Consider the following 18,105-nt stretch of genomic DNA (forward strand, 5'->3'; position numbering starts at 1 on the left):
AGACATGTCTAAATCATGGAGCTCACAGTGTCCTGGGAGAGCTCAGTAGAGGAGGCCAATGAGCGCAAGAAGCTGAGGTATATGGAGTTTGCCACCGATGCCAAACAGCGAGGCTGGAAGGTGAGGGCCCGACCAGTCGAAGTAGGCTGCAGAGGATTCATAGCCACCTCAACATCCAGGCTTCTCTGGAAAATCGGAGTATGGGAAGGCCTACCGGCAGGCGATCAAGCACCTTTCCAGAGCTGCTGAAAAGGGAAGTCAGTGGTTGTGGATGAAGAGAAAGCACTCCACCTGGGTTTTCAGGTGAGTAGATGGCATCTAGAGGTGAACCTGGGATTCACTGCTGAACCCTCTGGAGATGTCGTGGGCCGATCAGCGAAACACTGATGAAGGAGGGCGCCCACTGGATAACCCAGAGGATGCTCTCACCCACTGGACCATCCCACAAAGTCTGAGGTGTCTCATGTATGCAAGAAGGGATATCAACACCTTGTCCTACACAACAGATTTACACAAGCATATAACTGTTAATACAACTAGTCATAAATCAGCTCCCGATATCCACAGTTCAGTTTGCAGATACCTCCCACTGAATTGAGGATATCTGCAATGAGATGCCCCATATAAATAAATGGTAAAAGTGGCATAATCTGTCCCAAGGAGAAATTCAGTAGGGCTATCTGAAATGCTCTTTTTGAGATCCATAACTTTCAGTGTTCCAATGTCAATACAGTTGATCAGTCAATCCTAAAGCAGTATTTTTATGTTGTCAGTGATTTTTCATTAAAAAAATGTCATTTGCTGCCTGCTTCACAGGTGACATAGAAGAACTACAAACTGGAAATGTATCCTTTCAATTCATTAATAAGACTAGAATGGCAGAGAACACTGCTCAACACATGACAGCTGTGGAGAAAAGTCTGATAGCTGAAAAAGGACAAGGGGGACTAATTCAGTCATTCTCCTGTTGTTCAGGCATTCAGTGTGGATGGAAATATTGAGCCAGGATAAGCCTAAAAGCCCCCTGCCCATTAAGCAGCAGCTGAAAATAAACTGAAAAAAGGAGTGGATCATCTGATCATGCTTGCGCTCTGGTATTCTTGCCTGCAGCAGCAATGCCTCCGAGTTTCTTGCATTATCAGTTTACCGGTACATTAGCTGTGAATCGGCATTTTTCCCTCTTATCAAAGGAGTTGAGCCGGCCACTGAATTTCTGCATGCTCATCTTAAACTGCGTAACTTCCTCAATGGTCTAATCATCCTGTTCTACTAGCTACTGTCATTATGCAGAGTGCATGGATCTAGTCTCATTTCTTCTCAAATGTTTATAGATGCTGCTGAAAGCCTTTTTTAGCTCTCAGAAACTTCAACAGTCTGGTCTGGCTGCATTCAAAATAGAAAAGCATAGTTTCCCAGCATTGCTACCCTACTAGCCTCGGGACATGCTTGCTTGAACTAGGTAGGGTGTGGACGATATTTTACTGAATGAATATACAAGAGGGGGCTGCACAGTGGCGTAGTGGTTAGCACTTTCGCCTTGCAGCAAGAAGGTCCCTGGTTCGCGTCCCGGCTTTCCCGGGATCTTTCTGCATGGAGTTTGCATGTTCTCCCTGTGCATGCGTGGGTTTTCTCCGGGTACTCCGGCTTCCTCCCACAGTCCAAAAATATGCTGAGGTTAATTGATTACTCTAAATTGCCCGTAGGTGTGAATGTGTGAGTGCTTGTTTGTCTATATATGTAGCCCTGCGACAGACTGGTGACCTGTCTAGGGTGTCCCCTGCCTTCGCCCGAGTCAGCTGGGATAGGCTCCAGCCCCCCCCCCCGACCCTAGTGAGGATTAAGCGGTGTATAGATAATGGATGGATGGAATATACAAGAACACACAATTAAGAGCTCTGAAAGACTGCAATGAGTGACATTTCTCTCAAATGCTACTTTCAGGAGGCAAAAAAAAGCTTGTGTTCAAGTCTTAAAGTGGAAACCTGAAATATTAACTGCAGAATGATTTATGACTGCTCTTGCTGTGGAAAAAAAAAAAACACTTTTCCACACAAACACTGTACCTGACGGTCGGTCCTACAGCATCCTGTCCATGTGTGAGAAAACACGGAAACTAAACCGATTCAATAACTTACAGTCTGTCGGGGTATTGCACATATATAGTGCAGTATGGGGGTATAGTACATATATTGTACAGGTGTATAGTACATATATAGTATAATACAGGGGTATAGTACATATATAGTATAGTACAGGTGTATAGTACATATATAGTATAACACAGGGGTATAGTACATATATAGCATAGTACAGGGGTATAGTACATATATAGTATAGTACAGGGGTATAGTACATATATAGTATAACACAGGGGTATAGTACATATATTGTATAGTACAGGGGTATAGTACATATATAGTATAGTACAGGGGTACAGTACATATATAGTATAGTACAGGGGTAGAGTACATATATAGTATAGTACAGGGGTATAGTACATGTATAGTATAGTACAGAGGTATTCAACTAAAACTTAAAGCCATGGGAACCCGACATGTATTTAGTTGATGATGCAGAAATCCCATAAATCTGTTTTTATGTTGATAGAACACAAATAAGAAAAGTGATCAGTTTAAGTGAATTCCTTCGTTATGAGACAGTGTCAGATCTACATGCGCTTCAATACAATATCATGTTTGAAATGAAGTTTGATAGTTTTACGGTGCAGCTGTCAGAAATAATCAGTTGCGTTGATCTAATACATACATTAACACACATTTATCAGTTTTCTACCAGCATTCTTGTCTTACATAATTTCCAGTTGCAGCTTTTTATCATGATAAATTTTCATGTTCCTCATTGTTCTCCATTAAAACAACCTGTTGATTGAAGCAGCTGAACACCATAAAGCCTGACAATGCTGAACTTCCTTCGTAGTTCAGACTCTGATCTGCTTGTCCCGTGAATCGACTCCAACTCCACAGTTTTGGACCACAGCTACTGAGGTGTGCACTATGAAGCCGGTTTCACATGGCCAGGCTTTCTTTGTGGAAGTCGACTTGACGAAAACTAAAATTCCAGTCAGAGTTAACGGGTGTTACAAAGGTGGTCATCAACTGTCGTTGTTAACTCAGGCTTTCTGTTGCAAACTGTTCACCAGAAAGGGGGCGTTTAACGTGAACGTAATGTGAGTCTTCTTTCACACAAAATTAAACGATCGTATGCATCTTGTTCAGTCAACAGGTTGTTATAATGGAGAAATATAAAAATGTATGACAATAAAAAGAGCTGCGACCAGAAATGATGCAAGACAGGAATGCTGGTACTGGTACTTACAAAATGCTCCGAGGAAGAAGCCGAAAATGAAAGCTAACTGAAGCAGATGTCAGACACCTCAAGATTTTAAGTATACGTGTCCCAAAACTGTGTGGGAGTGGCAGAAGATAGAACCATCTACACTCAAGAACATTGTACATTCCATGCCTGAAAGACCGAAAGCCGAGATCAAAGTGAAAGGGGGAAATACTGGTGATTGAATAAATTGATTATTTTGCATATTCAATCTTTGAACTTCTGGAGTTCTGGAACTGATGGACTGGCCAAGTCAAAGTCCAGACTTGAATCAATCAGATAAATCAAGTTTCATCCAAAGCATGTCTCTAGGAAGAGCTAGGAACTATTTAAACTCAATAAAAAAGAGACTGTCAAAAAGTCCATAAAAACTTCAGCAGCAAGAATACAAGCTGTTATCAGGACCGAAGGAAGTCATAGAAAATATTAAGATTTCGGATTAATATATGTGAATAAGGACTTTTTAGTTGTTCCAATGTGTTGCTTGCCCAATACATAGGAATACAATTTATAGTTTGAAACAAGTTTTTGACAGATTTCTAAAATATTGTGTTTTCTCATTTTTATGACAGCTGGTCTTATAAATTTGTTAAGCACTGTACCTTCTAACACACTAATCTCGCTTCGTAGTACGAATATGAATAAATAACAGCTCTGCCCAAACTTAGCTGTTCCAAACAAACTAAGCAAAAGCATGACTGGTTGTCAACCAACAGCACTTTCCACAGCGGAGACGTGGAACATCAACACTTCATCAGTCTGGTCAACTGACAGCTTACTGTTATTCAGAACTTTTATATTAATATTCTTCAAGGCATTAGACATACACACACACCATGGTAAGATGCATACAACATCAAACATGTGAAACTGGACACTGCATCAAGTAATATAATGCATAATAATCAGTCACTCCATGAATTTGTGATGTTGCGATCGCAACAGTTACCATGAATTCAACCAATATCCATGAATTCTGCGCAACCTCGCAATTTTGGCCCGCCTCCCGTGAGTTCCACCAATCATAGCAGTCCAAACATAACACACGTACGTCACCAAATTCACTTCCTGTTTATGGTTTGAAGATCCAGACATGTCCCATTCTAATGTCTCTCATTTACCAACAAAAATTACCACTAAAGACCGTGAAAAACAATTCCATGATGTTCTTCACCAAAGCGGAGCTAAACTGTTTTACACCCGTGGAATACAAACGAAAACCATTGACTGACAAACACTTTTCTACCGCCAAACCTGTTAGGAGAACGGCTGAAATGATCGGACCACAGACCAGACAAATCACCGTGACGGAAGCTGTTGATCCAGATCTGTTGAATGAAGTTAAGTTAGATTCATTAACTGACGTGACAAGCCGTGAGCGTGTGTGTGAACACGTGTGCCAGGATGTGAAAATAACTTTTGTCTTAAATCTACCAACCACTTCCTGTTAACCAGTATCTGGCTGCTGCTAATTTCACACCGTGGTGTTCCAGCTTGGGGAACTTGGTTGGAGCGTGTTAAAGAATTAGTTTTGGAAGAAATATTGTCTTTTTAATGCAACTTTTTAGCAATTGTCACTGTCTCCTGCATTTTAATCGCAACAAATACGCTTAAAACATTGCAATTTTTTAGAAAGCTGCCGCGAATTCAGGCATTTTAGGGTGCAACAATCTGGAAAAATGCCCGCGAAATCCTGGAGGGACTGAATAATGAATCAGTACATAAAAGCCAAAACCTAAATTAACAGTAGCTGTCCAAATAACTAACATTTGCCGACTGTAATCATAATGTCCTCAACACCAAAACAAAACTTTGTCCATATGTGATAATAATCTAATTACTACTTTATCAATGACAGCATTAAATATACCAACAGCTGTGATGAAGGTAAGCACTCAGTAATTATAGAAGTTAAAACTATCGTGTGACATGCATAAATACACACAACTCTCTTAGTTTGGAGATGCTTATACAGATCTTGGTGCTGTTTGATGCTGCATTTATTTAAAAAACGCAGAGTAAAAACTCTACAGACAGCTGGGAATAAACTACATCTTTGATGGCTCAACAGCACTGGCTCAAACCTCATCAATGACAGCCCAACACTGACTGTAATTACACTCAAACTGAGCGAGATGATAACACTTCCAGGTGCTGACAAAGCAATTATCAAACAACAGCAAGCTGAAGGTGTTTGTGAATGACACTGCAAGTGACCTGGCATCTCACAAAAGATCAACAACTACTTGTCTGTTAATGATAAGCTAGTCTCAGCCTATGAACAGATAGCTGCAGACAGTGTGTAGAAATACAATCTGGAAATAAAGTGGCATTAGTTGGACTGTTAGGCGCAATCTACTTGTCCCAAACATGCTTGCGTAAGGGGAAAATATTACACACCAAATTTAAAAAAACAGCATATTTAATGTTGTCAAGATTCTGCGAACACATACTACAAAAGAAAACATTTCTCACGTGTTAGGAAATCATTATTTGACTCGCTATACCAAAAGATATCAGTATGAATTACTGCACGACAGTATCCAGCAGGAAACAAGCATGACCTCTGCTAACAAAGCTTTAGTTTAAATTACACTGCACGACCAAAGCGAACAACTCCAACTTTAAAAAATTATAATTACACAAAAAAGAACTACAAGGTTGTTTATACCGTTTTAGCTAAAAGGAATTCATTGTTTCCTCTAGGATTTTTTTCAGCAGCAGCGGCAAGTTCTTCAGGAATCGTAGCGGCGTAAACAAATGGCGCTTGACTGCAGATTTTATTTGTACAACCTATTTATTGAATGGCCACTTGAAAATAGTTTTTTAAAGGCTGAAAATGCAGTCAGCAGTTACATCATGGTGTGTAGATATTAGCTTAATGCTATCAATTAGTTTACTCACGTTAGCGACACTGAGTTGGCACCGGGCCCAATTAACTGAAGCTACCGAAATGCTACGTAACATTAGCTGGACATGAATATTTTGTGAATGTCTATTTAACTTATAAAATCTAATTACTTTTCTCCGGTAAGTCGCTGCCCTATTTTCGAAGACGACACTCCTCTGATTCTCTGACCTGGTGCCTGGATGCTTGACCCGACATATCAAAGAGCAGATACTGAGCAAGATAGTTATCTGTAGTTTACCATAGTACTCGCTAGTACCCAACACAGTGCAGGACTCTGCTGTGAAGGTGGAGACATGCAGCGGTGGTGCATTTGCGACAGTAACCAAAAAAAAAAAGAAGAAGAAAGTAATCTGAAGGAATGGTGGCTAGGATTTAGGAACAGTGGCCCGCCACTCTAAATTAGTGTAGAGGAAACTCTGGAATTGAAAAACATGAGCAATATTTCGGACTTTAAATCAATGCAAGATGTTAGGGTTAGCGTTAGGAACTAAGGATGGGACAAAGTATCGATACAGCGATATATCATCGTCCTTTCTCGTATGATTTGATTATCGATATGTTGGTGCCAAATATCGATACTTTAATATAATAAGGCGCTCTAACCCCTGCCCGATTCCCCTGCCGGCGGCACTACTTAATGCCTCCACAAGGTGGCGCTAATGACATGAACGAGGGAGATTTGAGTGGAAGTGAATCGGCCGAAGAGGAGTTTGTACAGGTACGACGACGGACAGCAATGCTACCATAAGAGACACCCCGTCCACCTTTAAGTCCAAAGTGTGGACCCACTGAGGGAACAAGCGAGCTCAACAAAGACTATGCGATATGCAAGAACTGCCTCGTAAAAGTAAAGTACACAAGCAACACACAGCGGAACCAAGGTATGAAATACCAAGCAGAGAATATTTCACTTCTGTTCTTAGGTTTACATAAAAGAAGTTGTTTATTGTGAAATGTAATTATATGTGTGTGTGTGTGTGTGTGTGTGTGTTTTGTCATTTTGTGTCTCATTTTTGTAATATCTTGTCCTGTTTTTGTTGTTTTTTGCCTTTTTCTGTCTGACTTTTTTCGTTCGTCTCATGTTTTTGTCGTTTTGTTTCTTGTTTTTTTCATTTTGTTTCCTTTCCGTCTCGCTTGCGTTTTTTGTCTTATTTTTGTCATTTTAAATTTTGCATACTTTGTGTGTCATTTTGTGGGGGGGGTTTTGTCTCGCTTGTGTCGTTGGGTCTCATTTTATGTCGTTTTGTTGCTTGCGTTTGTCATTTTGTGTCTCATTTTTGTAATATTTTGTCTTGTTTTAGTTGTTTTTTGTCGTTTTTTTGTCTGACTTTTGTCGTCTGTCATGTTTTTGTTGTTTTCTAACTTTTTTGTCTCATTTTGTTTTGCTTCGTGTCGTTTGTCACATTTTGTCGTTTTTTTCTCACTTTTGTCGTTTTTTGGCATTTGTCCATTTTTTGTCTCTTTTTTGTTTAGTTTCCTACCGTTTGTCCCATGTTTGTCATTTTGTTTCTTGCTTTTGTTGCTTGTGTCTCATTTCTGTAATATTTTGTCTTATTTGGGTTGTTTTTTGTCTTTTTGTCTGACTTATGTCGTTTGTCTCATTTTTTGGTCTCATATTTCACTGCTGTTCTTTGGTTTACAGAAAAGACGTTGTTAATTGTGAAATGTTCCAGGTTCATAGTGCAGGTTGACACGCCATAAAACCTGTCCAGTTATACACAAAAACGAGCATAAAATATGTATAGGTTCACACACTAGTTGGTCATGCACTAAAGCATCTTTTTTTTATTTTCTGTTTATAAAGAGATATGATGGCACATGTTGACATCAGTCTTAAGTTGCAATCAGTGTGTTTGTAAAAGAGGCAGTTTTTATTCAGTGGTTCGTCCAAATTTGTGTCAAATCCAGTGAAAATGACACCAAACTGCAGCAAATAAATACATACTGAACTTAACCTTTTTACAGTCATTAGGACTAATATTTATGTCATTCTGGACTAATTTTACGTAATTATGGATCATTTTTGAGTTATTCGGAACTATATGACTAATTTTGGACAATTTTCTTGTCATTCTCAACAAGTTTTATGTCAGCTTGGATCTTTTCTCGTGATTTTGGATCATTTTTGTGTCTTTGGGATCATTTTTGAGTCATTTAGGACAAATTTCAGGTCATTCTGGACTAATTTTCTGTAATTATGGATCATTTTCAAGTCATTCTGGACGGCTCAATATGGAATTGCAGGACTTTTTGTATCATAGTTGATATTTTAGCGATATTCAGTCATTTTTTATTAATAAGTGATTGTTTCCATAATAAATTATGCAATTTGTAAAGATATGATCATAAAAACATCAGTTTTTTTACTTTTAAAAAAATGTATGCAAGATATATCCCATGGACTTCAAAAGACCCTCAATTATCGATTGACCCGGACAATTTTTGAGTCATTTTGGCCAATTTTCTTGTCCTTTTCAACAAGTTTTATGTCAGCTTGGATCTTTTCTCGTTATTTCTGTTCATTTTTGTGTCTTTGGGATAATTTTCGAGTAATTTAGGAAAAATTTCATTCTGGACTAATTTTCTGTAATTATGGATCATTTTCTCACCATTTTGAACAATTTTTGAGTCATTTTGGACAATTTTCTTGTCAATTTCAACAAGTTTTATGTCACCTTGGACCTTTTCTCGTCATTCTGGATCATGTTTGCGTGTTGAGGATAATTTTCGAGTCATTTAGGACAAATTTCATGTCATTCTGGACTAATTTTCCATATTATGGATCATTTTCAAGTCATTCTAAACATTTTTTGAGTCATTTTGGAACAGTTTCTTGTCTTTTTTTAACAAGTTTGATGTCAGCTTGTATCGTTTCTCATAATTTTGGACCATTTTTGTCTCTTTGGGATGATTTTCGAGTCATTTAGGACAAATTTCATGTCATTCTGGACTAATTTTCTGTAATTACGGATCATTTTCAAATCATTCTGGACGGGTTAGTATATACTTGCGGGACTGCTCAGCTTTTTAAATTGAATTTAGTGTTAACCTGGAGTACTTGCTGCCTGACATCTGTAATATGAAACACCGATATCTGCATTAGTAAAGCATCCCGTTATCCACTATCTTAACATAAACAGCTATTTGAGTTGTCTTGCTGCTAAATAACAACCGGTTAGTTAGCCGACAGAGCCGTTTAGCTGCTAAAACAAACAGCAGAGCTACAGTGGAGAATTAGCTGGAAGCGGCTAGCGGCTATTCAAATGCTAATAACAAACACACCGGACAGCTGGGCGGCTCAACACGGTCCGTTTAAGGACAACACCACCACACAGGACGAGTGGAAGTGGACGTGGGTTCAAACACAACCCAGCCTGGTTGTCAGGGCTGATCAAGCGCCGTGTTTTCGGTGATATTTCAGCGCTCGGACACAGCGGGTCGTAGCGGGACGCCAAACGACGGACGGCGGCTATTCGACGAAGCGGTGTCATTTCATAACGTTTACAGCCCGTAAAACGCACACAAACACACGGCGGTGGAAGCCACGAATGCCGACGACACCCCGCTGTCATCCGACGCCCCGGTAGCAGCGCGTAAAGCTCGGTAAGTTACCTTCGGTGAAGATGCTGCTGTTGTGATTCCGCTGCTTCAACCTGCTCTCCTCCGCCGCCATCTTTCCCGACCTGCTGATAGCGGCTCTGACGTCACAGACCTCAGGGGGCTGCGTAGCCCCGCCCCCTGTCTAAACTAGCCGAGCCATAGAAGGGTGTCCAACGTGCGGCCCGCGGGCCAAAAGCGGCCCTCCAGAGGGTCCAATCCGGCCCTCAAAGTGTAAAAATTCCACAGAAGACATTAACTGCAGATTGTAAATTAGTAAAACTATAAATATAAAATCATTTCCAGACCATGACAAGTTGTTTTGATCCTAAAGTAAAATACTAGATTGTTCATTGTTTTTTTTGGCATTTTGTGTCTCATTTTTGTAATATTTTGTCTTGTTTTTGTTGCTTTTTGTCTTTTTTTGTTTGACTTTGGTCTCATGTTTTTGCCATTTTGTGTTTTGTTTTATTCGTTGTTTTTTTGCGTCACTTTGTGTTTTTTTGGTCTTGTTTTTGTTGTTTTTCCATTTTTTGTTGTTTTGTAGCTTTTGTTGAATTTTGTCTTTTTTTGTTTTGTGTCATTTGTCTCATTTTTTGACATTCTGTGTCTCATTGTCGTAATATTTTGTCTTTTTTGTTGTTTTTTGTCTTTTCTTGTTTGACTTGTCTCATGTTTTTGTGTTTTTTTGTGTCGTTTCTGTCGTTTGTCCAAATTTTTGTCACTTTTTTGTTTTATTTTGTGTCGTTTTTCTTGTTTTGTCATTTTATGTCTCATTTTGTCATTTTGTTTCCTTTTTGTCTCGCTTGTGGTTTTTTGTCTTATTTTTGTCATATTGAGTTTTGCTTTATTCGTTGTTTTGCGTGCCATTTTGTGTTTCTTTGTCTATTTTTTGTTGTTTTTCCATGTTTTTTGTTGCTTTGTAGCTTTTTGTCGAATTTTGTCTCTTTTTGTTTTGTTTTGTGTTGTTCGTCTCATCTTTTTTGACGTTCTGTGTCTCATTTTTGTAATATTTTGTCTTGTTTTCGTTGTATTTTGTCTGATTTTCGTCTCATGTTTTTGTCGTTTTGTTTCTCATTTTGTTGTTTTGTGTTTCCTTTCCTACTCTAGAGGATTAGGTGTTGTCGGAAAGTTCTGCAGTTCTTTAAGACTTGAGGCTGTAAAATCCAAACCAGACCTAATTCAACTTGAATATCAGAAGTTGTGTTTGAAACCTTCTGACTTCTGTAGAAAATGGATTCGACCATCAGCTGATGGCCTCCTGACTCTGTCTAAATGCTGTGTGTCAGGAATAAATGTCCCGTTTCTGTGAATGAATCCATTCTCATTCAGATTTTAGCCCATTTTCTAGAACCAGAAGAAGAAGATATTCTGAAATCATTTAGTCTGAATCATTGATGGAACTGAACCAGCTGCAGTCCTGGAGGTCACACATTACTTCAAGTTCTACCAGATCAGAAAAGGTAAGTATCCAAATCAGGGGTGTCCAACATGAGGTCCGTGGGCCAAAAGCGGCCCTCCAGAGGGTCAAATCTGGCCCTCAAAGTGTAAAAATTCCAGAGAAGACATTAACTGCAGATTGTAAATTAGTAAAACTATAAATTTAAAATCATTTCTAGACCATGACAAGTTGTTCTGATCCTAAAGTAAAATACTAGATTGTTCATTGTTCTTTTGGCATTGTGTCTCATTTTTGTAATATTTTGTCTTGTTTTTGTTGCTTTTTGTATGACTTTCGTCTCGTGTTTTTTGTCCTTTTGTCTTCTGTTTTTGTTGTTTTGTGTTTCCTTTTTGTCTCACTTGCGTTTTGTCTTATTTTTATCATTTTGTGTTTTGTTTTATTCGTTGTTTTGCATGCCGTTTTGTGTTTTTTTGTCTCGTTTTTGTCGTTTGTCCATTTTTTGTCGCTTTCTCACTTTTTTGTCAAATTTTTTGTCACTTTTTTGTTTTATTTCGCGTCGTCAGATTTTTTTGTTGCTTTGTGTCTAATTTTTGTCATATTTTGTCCTGTTTTTGTTGTTTTTGTCTGACTTTCGTCATATTTTTTTTATATCTGACTTTTGTCGTTTTGATCATGTAGCAAAAACTGGTCCTGAAATAAAATGAGTTTGACCCCCTGGTCTAACTGTTACACCCTCTGGCTCCAGGTAGTGGCAGGTTTTCCCCTGAAACCTCCCTTCCTTTCTCTCCTCAGGTGGACGTTTGGCAGGTGCGGCCAATCGAATCAGCAGGAAATGGCACGCAAGCAGGTGGGAGTAATCAAGCCAACTCCCTCTTCTGTCTAGTGATGGGAAGTTCGGCAAACGGCTCCTAATTTAGCGTTATTTTGTAGCCTCATATTTTAGCCTAACCTGGTAAATATGAATGATTTGTGTCTTGATAAACTCTTCTACATTCAGTGTTTTTATCAGAAGCCTCATAATTGTCTCATTTTGTGCTTTTGTTCTGTTACGAAAGCAGGCATTCTTACTTTTGTTTAATATTTTAATCATTTGTTTTTACACCAAAAAAACCCCAAATGAGCAAAACACAAACCCACAGAACAGAACCAGAACCAAACTCGGTGTTCAAACAGCATAAATGTACTCAGTGCAGGTTCAGAAACATCAGATTAATGAGCTTGGATGGGCTGATAGGATTTGTTCTTTCGGTGAGGATCTGTCCTGTTGTTGAGGAGATTTAGATGGACCAGAAGTTGTCTCCCCTCCATCATGTTCACCAGCTGGAGAAGACTGAGGCCTCCAGCTCAGATGGTCATCTGCTGGTTGAATGAGGGGCTCCTCCAGATTTGATCTCAAACATCTGGAACATCTACTTTTCTGATCAGTCATTTCGTACGGTGGCGTCGAACCAGTTTTAGTGTTCTAGTTTTACCAGTCATGGGTTAGTTAACTCCTCTTTACATTTTGGTACTTCCTGTTAGTGTTTCCTTGTTTAGGACATCATCGTGACCGTTACATCACTTCCTGTTGTAGTCCTATGTCTCTAGTTGTAGTCCAGAACCTGTATTGCTGTGGATGTATAATGAAAGCTTCTTTTTACTGTCCAGCTGATCCCAGAGCTGTGCTGGTCTTCATACAGACACAGATCACTCCTCCTCAGCCTTTAGAAAACACAATTTTGTTTAAATAAACAAACAACATTGACAAGAGTTTTCAGATTAACTTCAAAGGTGATGGGTCTTTTTTTTCTTTATTTTTTAAGATGTAAAAGTATGACGATTTTTAAAAATTTTTTTTAAATATGTAAGAGTGGGACGTTTTATTAATTTTTTTTATTGTTTTTAAGATTTAAAAGTATGACAATTTTTAAAAATTCTTTACTTTTTAATATGTAAGAGTATGATTTTTTATTAATATTTTTAAAATGTGAAGGTGACAATTACATTTTTTTGAAAGATGTAAGTGGGACTTTTTTATTGTTATTCATTTATTTTTATTATTATTTTGAAGATGTAAGAGTATGACAATTTTTTTAAAGATGTAAGAGTAGGACTTTTTAAAATAGTTTAAGGATAAGGAAAAGGATAAACTTTATTGATCCCACAGTGGGGAAAGTTCACCGTTACAGCAGCTCCAAAGAAAAAGTATAAAGGCAGTGCAGGAATAGATAAGAAAAAGAAACATAGTGCAAAAATTGCAGAAAAAACATCATATACAGGTGATTTTTTTTCTTATAAATATGTAGAAGATTAATTTTTGAAAAATTCTTTTTAATATGAGTGACATTTAAAAAAATACATTGTTTATTTTTTAAGATGAGTATGACAATTTTTCAAAACATTTTTATTAAAGATGTAAGAGTGGGGCTTTTTATTATTTTTATTATTATTTATTTTTTTAAAGATGTAAGACTATGACAATTTTGTTTGAATGAATATATATATATATATATATATATATATATATATATATATATATTTTTTTTTTTTTTTTTTTTTTTTTAACTAATTTGAACGTATACACTGCCCTAGAAAGTTAGCAAACATGGGACTCTACGCAGAACACAGTGAAGTTTAATTGTTCATCTTGTGGTGATGCTGGTCAAATAATGACAGAAAAGCATGATGTAAAACCAGTAGTACTTTATGATGATCAATAATCTAACATTTCTGTACAGAACAATAATTCCTAATACCAAATAAATGTCAGTTGTTCGAAGAAATCACAGCTCAAATGACAACTGATTAAAAATTATTTATCCTCAAAATGCAAATATGGCTTTTATTGATTCTCTATGTCCATAGAAACTATAAACTTTAATGATATTTCCTCAATAATCCAAGATTTAACCCCATTTTCTTTAAAAGTCACTCAGAAAAAACACCAAAATTGAGTTTCAAGCAACAAACACTGACCTGAACAAATGTGTTTTTTCTTTCCCTTTTGCCTTTTTATTAAGTGACTTTAAAATACATAAAAAATGAAGTTAAAATCAATAAATCACAGGAATCCAGGTTATTACGTTTAAAAAAAAAAAATACATCAAATAAAACCAAAAGAACCTAAACAAATTAAATACATACGAAAAAATTTAATAAACTAGTATACAAATCTCTCTTCCTGTCTAATTCTAGCTGTAACTCCCTGAGTTTTGTTTTCTTCTGGCTATTTATTTATTTAGTCACTGACAATTTATTATTGTTTATCTTCAGGTGTGAAAGATGGAGGATGGAGCTGCTTCATTTATTTGATTTAGTGAAAGTGTTTCTTTGGAAGAAAACTAGTCGACAGCATTGAGATGAAAGAGGCTAAATGTAAAGTTACTTCTATAGAGGTGCAGAGGAAGAAGACCAACAGAAACACAGGAGTAACGACTACATTTTACAGGAAGTTAAATTCAAACAAATGTTAACAACAGAGTTGTGTAATTCAAGAGTGAAAAGGGGAAAACAACCACATAGTATATTAAAGCCCTCAGACCTTACATACATAGAGTTGTGCTCATAAGTTTACCTACCCTAGCAGAGTTTATGATTTCTTGGCCGTTTTTCAGAGAATAAGAATGATAACAGAAAAAAAACTTTTCTTTCACTCATGGTTAGTGGTTGGATGAAGCCATTTATGGTCAAACAGCTGTCAACAGACACTACCCAAATGACCCTGATCAAAAGTTTCCATACCCTGGTGATTTTGGCCTGATAACGTGCACACAAGTTGACACAAACGGGTTTGAATGGTTACTAAAGGTAACTCGCCTGTTTGTATAAAAGCTCAGTGAATTTCCTTGCATCTTTCATCCAGTGCTGCACTGACATTTCTGGATTCTTAGTGATGGGGAAAGCAAAAGAATTGTCAATATAATAATAATACAAAGGATCTGCAGGAAAAGGTAATTGAACTATATAAAACAAGAAAAGGATATAAAAAGATATCCAAGGAACTGAGAATGCCAATCAGCAGCGTTCAAACTCTAATTCAGAAGTGAAAAATGAGGGATTCTATTGAAACCAAATCACAGCCAGGTAGAACAACAAAAATTTCCGCCACGACTGCCAGGACAATTGTTTGAGATGCAAAGGAAAACCCACAAATAACTTCAGCTGAAACACAGGACCCTCTGAAAAAAGTGGTGTGGCTGTTTGAAGATGCACAATAAGGAGAAAAAAGGGCTGCATGGTCGAGTTGCCTGAAGAAAGCTGTTACAGCGCAAATGCCACAAAGCATCCTGCTTACAATACGCCATAGAGCACAGAGACAAGCCTCAAGACTTCTGGAACAAAGTCATTTGGAGTGATGAGACCAAAACCAGAAATGTTGCATTTGGAGCGGACTCAACGAGGCCGGTGCTGGAGGTACACCATTCCTACTGGGAAACATGGAGGTGGATCGCTGATGTTAAGGGAGCTGATGTTGGGAGCTACAAAGGCACCGGAAACTTGGTCAAAATTGATGGCAAGATGAATATTATCAGAAAATACTGGAAGAAAATTTGCACTCATCAGCCAGGAAGCTGCCCATGGGACGTACCTGGACGTTCCATGGCCATGTCGACCTTTCACTGGCTACATCAGAATAAAGTGAAGGTTCTGGAGCGGTCATTCCAGACTTCTGACATCAGCATTACTGAGCCACTCTGTGGAGATCTCAAATGTACAGTTCATGCAACACAACTCTGGAATTTACAGGAACTGGAGGCTTTTAGCCAAGAAGAATGGGCAGCTTTACCATCTGAGAACATAAAAAGCCTCATCCACAACTAGCACAAAAGACTTCAAGCTGTCATGGATGTTAAAGTACTAAGAACTGGGGTATGTAAACTTTTATCAGTGTAAACAGCTGTTTGACAATAAATGGCTTCACTCAACCGCTAACCATGAGTGAAAGAAAAGTTTTTTCTCTTATCATTCTTATTCTGTGAAACACAGCCAAGAAATTATAAACTCTGCCAGGGTGTGTAACTTATGAGCACAACTGTACATACATGGTGAATTTTCAGCTATTACCAAACACCAAGGAGAAAATCTAATATAAAAGTTCACATGGCAGAAAGTTCCATCCAAACCACAGAGATCTAATATGAAGCGTCCCGCTTCACTTTATCATTTGAAATAAGGAAAAGTCAATAAATGGGTCTACATTTATGAAGATTTGTTCCTGTGAGTCATGTTTGTCAGGCACTAGAAGCCACTAGTTCACTGTGAAACATCAAGCAGGAAGTTAGTAGAACTACTAGTCCAAGGTACGAACCAATCTCTTCTCGGTAAACCTTCGGAACGTTAAATAACATAATTAATTTAATGACCACTAGGAATTTGTTCTGTTTTACAGTTTACTGCTCTGATAAATGGTGATTTTTTAAAGATAACACATCTTTCAAAACCAACAGCTGATTTGTGGATTCAGACTATTATCTTAATGTAACTATATGTTTAATTCAGACGTCTTTAGAGCTTCCAGCCATGAGTTGATCAAACTTGAATGAGTGAATGAAGGAACTGATGTCCATTGAGTTTGTGAAGAAAGAAAACTAACATATTAGCAAACTTTCAACTAATCAATATAAGTAGTTGATTAATCGATGGTTAAGATCACAGATTATGTCACATTTCCTCTTTAATTACAGAATAAAACCATGGTTGTTATCTCATTCTTTCCAGACTTCACCTTGTATTTTTAAATATCTACACATGTAACTATTCCTGTTCCCCATCTTGAGGCACCAGTACTAATTAGTTGGTATTTTAACTAGCGGATGGTTAGTAGTTTGTAAGTTATTCATATACTTTTCTTCTTCAAACGGCCTCATCGTCTAGACGTATAAATCATCCGTTCAGATTCATTCACCTAATAGGAAAGACTGAAATCTTCATTGCATCCGTTTCTCTCTTTGTCATGAACAAACTCATGTCCTGGAGAAGCCGGTGGTGGTCACAGATGGGAGGACGTGGAGAAGCAGAGTTTCAGAGTGAAGGGATTGGAGATGTCTGCAGTTCAGAGAGAACAACTGTTTACATACTGAGATAAAACAGTCCTGAGAGGCAGAGTGAAGACGGTCAGTTAACAACAGCAAACATAAAAACTTCCTCCATTAACTCCCGTCTGGAGCTTCGTCTCAGTTTGAAAAGTTCCCGTCTCTGTTGTTTTTGAACCTATTGGAATGCAAGGAGTTATTATTATACTTTCCACGCATGTGTGACTCGTCAGGATGCTCGGATAGCCGAGCCGCAGGGATACGAGGACCCGACCAACGCTGCTTGCAGCTTTAATTATACATTCTACATCGGACGGAAGAAACAAATTTTTGAACCGCTAAACATGCTTGAAAACGTGTGATAATTTGCATAAACATCATGACTGGTGAACAAAGTGATATTTCAGGGGAATGGCGCATGCGGCGCAATAGCGTCCCCTGGAATATTAGGAAAATTCAGCCCCAGGACTGCGGTTCACCTACAGCTATGAAATTCTCTTGCACTAATACCCAAAAGCCAACAGGAAGTTGGCCATTTTGAATTATGATTCATATTTTAGATGATTTTGCGTCATTTTTGGACATTTTTTAAAAACATTAAAAAACAAACAGGGTAACCCCGAGAGAGCTCAAATTTGGTCAGCATGTACACCAGTCATGGGTGATCAAAAGTTATCAAAATGCTCTGCAAAAGTCTGAGGGCCTGGAAATGGCGACCAGCGGAATGCGGCCATTTTGGATGTCTTGTCATCAAACAGGAAGTGCTGTCTAACTAGCCTCTACATGCTCCAATATACCTCAAACTTTACATGTGTGATCAGAGTCTGGCCCTA

At 38.0% G+C, this 18,105-nt stretch overlaps 2 protein-coding genes across 4 annotated transcripts in view; both read right to left on the minus strand.

Moving 5' to 3' along the window:
- The window catches only part of LOC111571197 (atlastin-2-like), a 35,579-nt gene extending 25,574 nt beyond the window's left edge, over positions 1–10,005 (minus strand). For both annotated transcript variants that reach the window (XM_055009631.1, XM_055009630.1), the window contains exon 1: positions 9,875–10,005. In XM_055009631.1, the coding sequence (XP_054865606.1) occupies positions 9,875–9,935 (61 nt within the window). In that variant the 5' untranslated portion in view covers positions 9,936–10,005. The remainder of the gene's footprint in view (positions 1–9,874) is intronic.
- Positions 10,006–13,928: 3,923 nt separating this feature from the next.
- The window catches only part of LOC111575463 (heterogeneous nuclear ribonucleoprotein L-like), a 47,835-nt gene continuing 43,658 nt past the window's right edge, over positions 13,929–18,105 (minus strand). For both annotated transcript variants that reach the window (XM_055009633.1, XM_055009632.1), the window contains one exon: positions 13,929–17,285. In XM_055009633.1, coding sequence (XP_054865608.1) covers positions 17,230–17,285 — 56 coding nt within the window. In that variant the 3' untranslated portion in view covers positions 13,929–17,229. The remainder of the gene's footprint in view (positions 17,286–18,105) is intronic.

This window comes from Amphiprion ocellaris, chromosome 4 (genome assembly GCF_022539595.1).
Source record: "Amphiprion ocellaris isolate individual 3 ecotype Okinawa chromosome 4, ASM2253959v1, whole genome shotgun sequence".
Classification (NCBI taxonomy): domain Eukaryota; kingdom Metazoa; phylum Chordata; class Actinopteri; family Pomacentridae; genus Amphiprion; species Amphiprion ocellaris.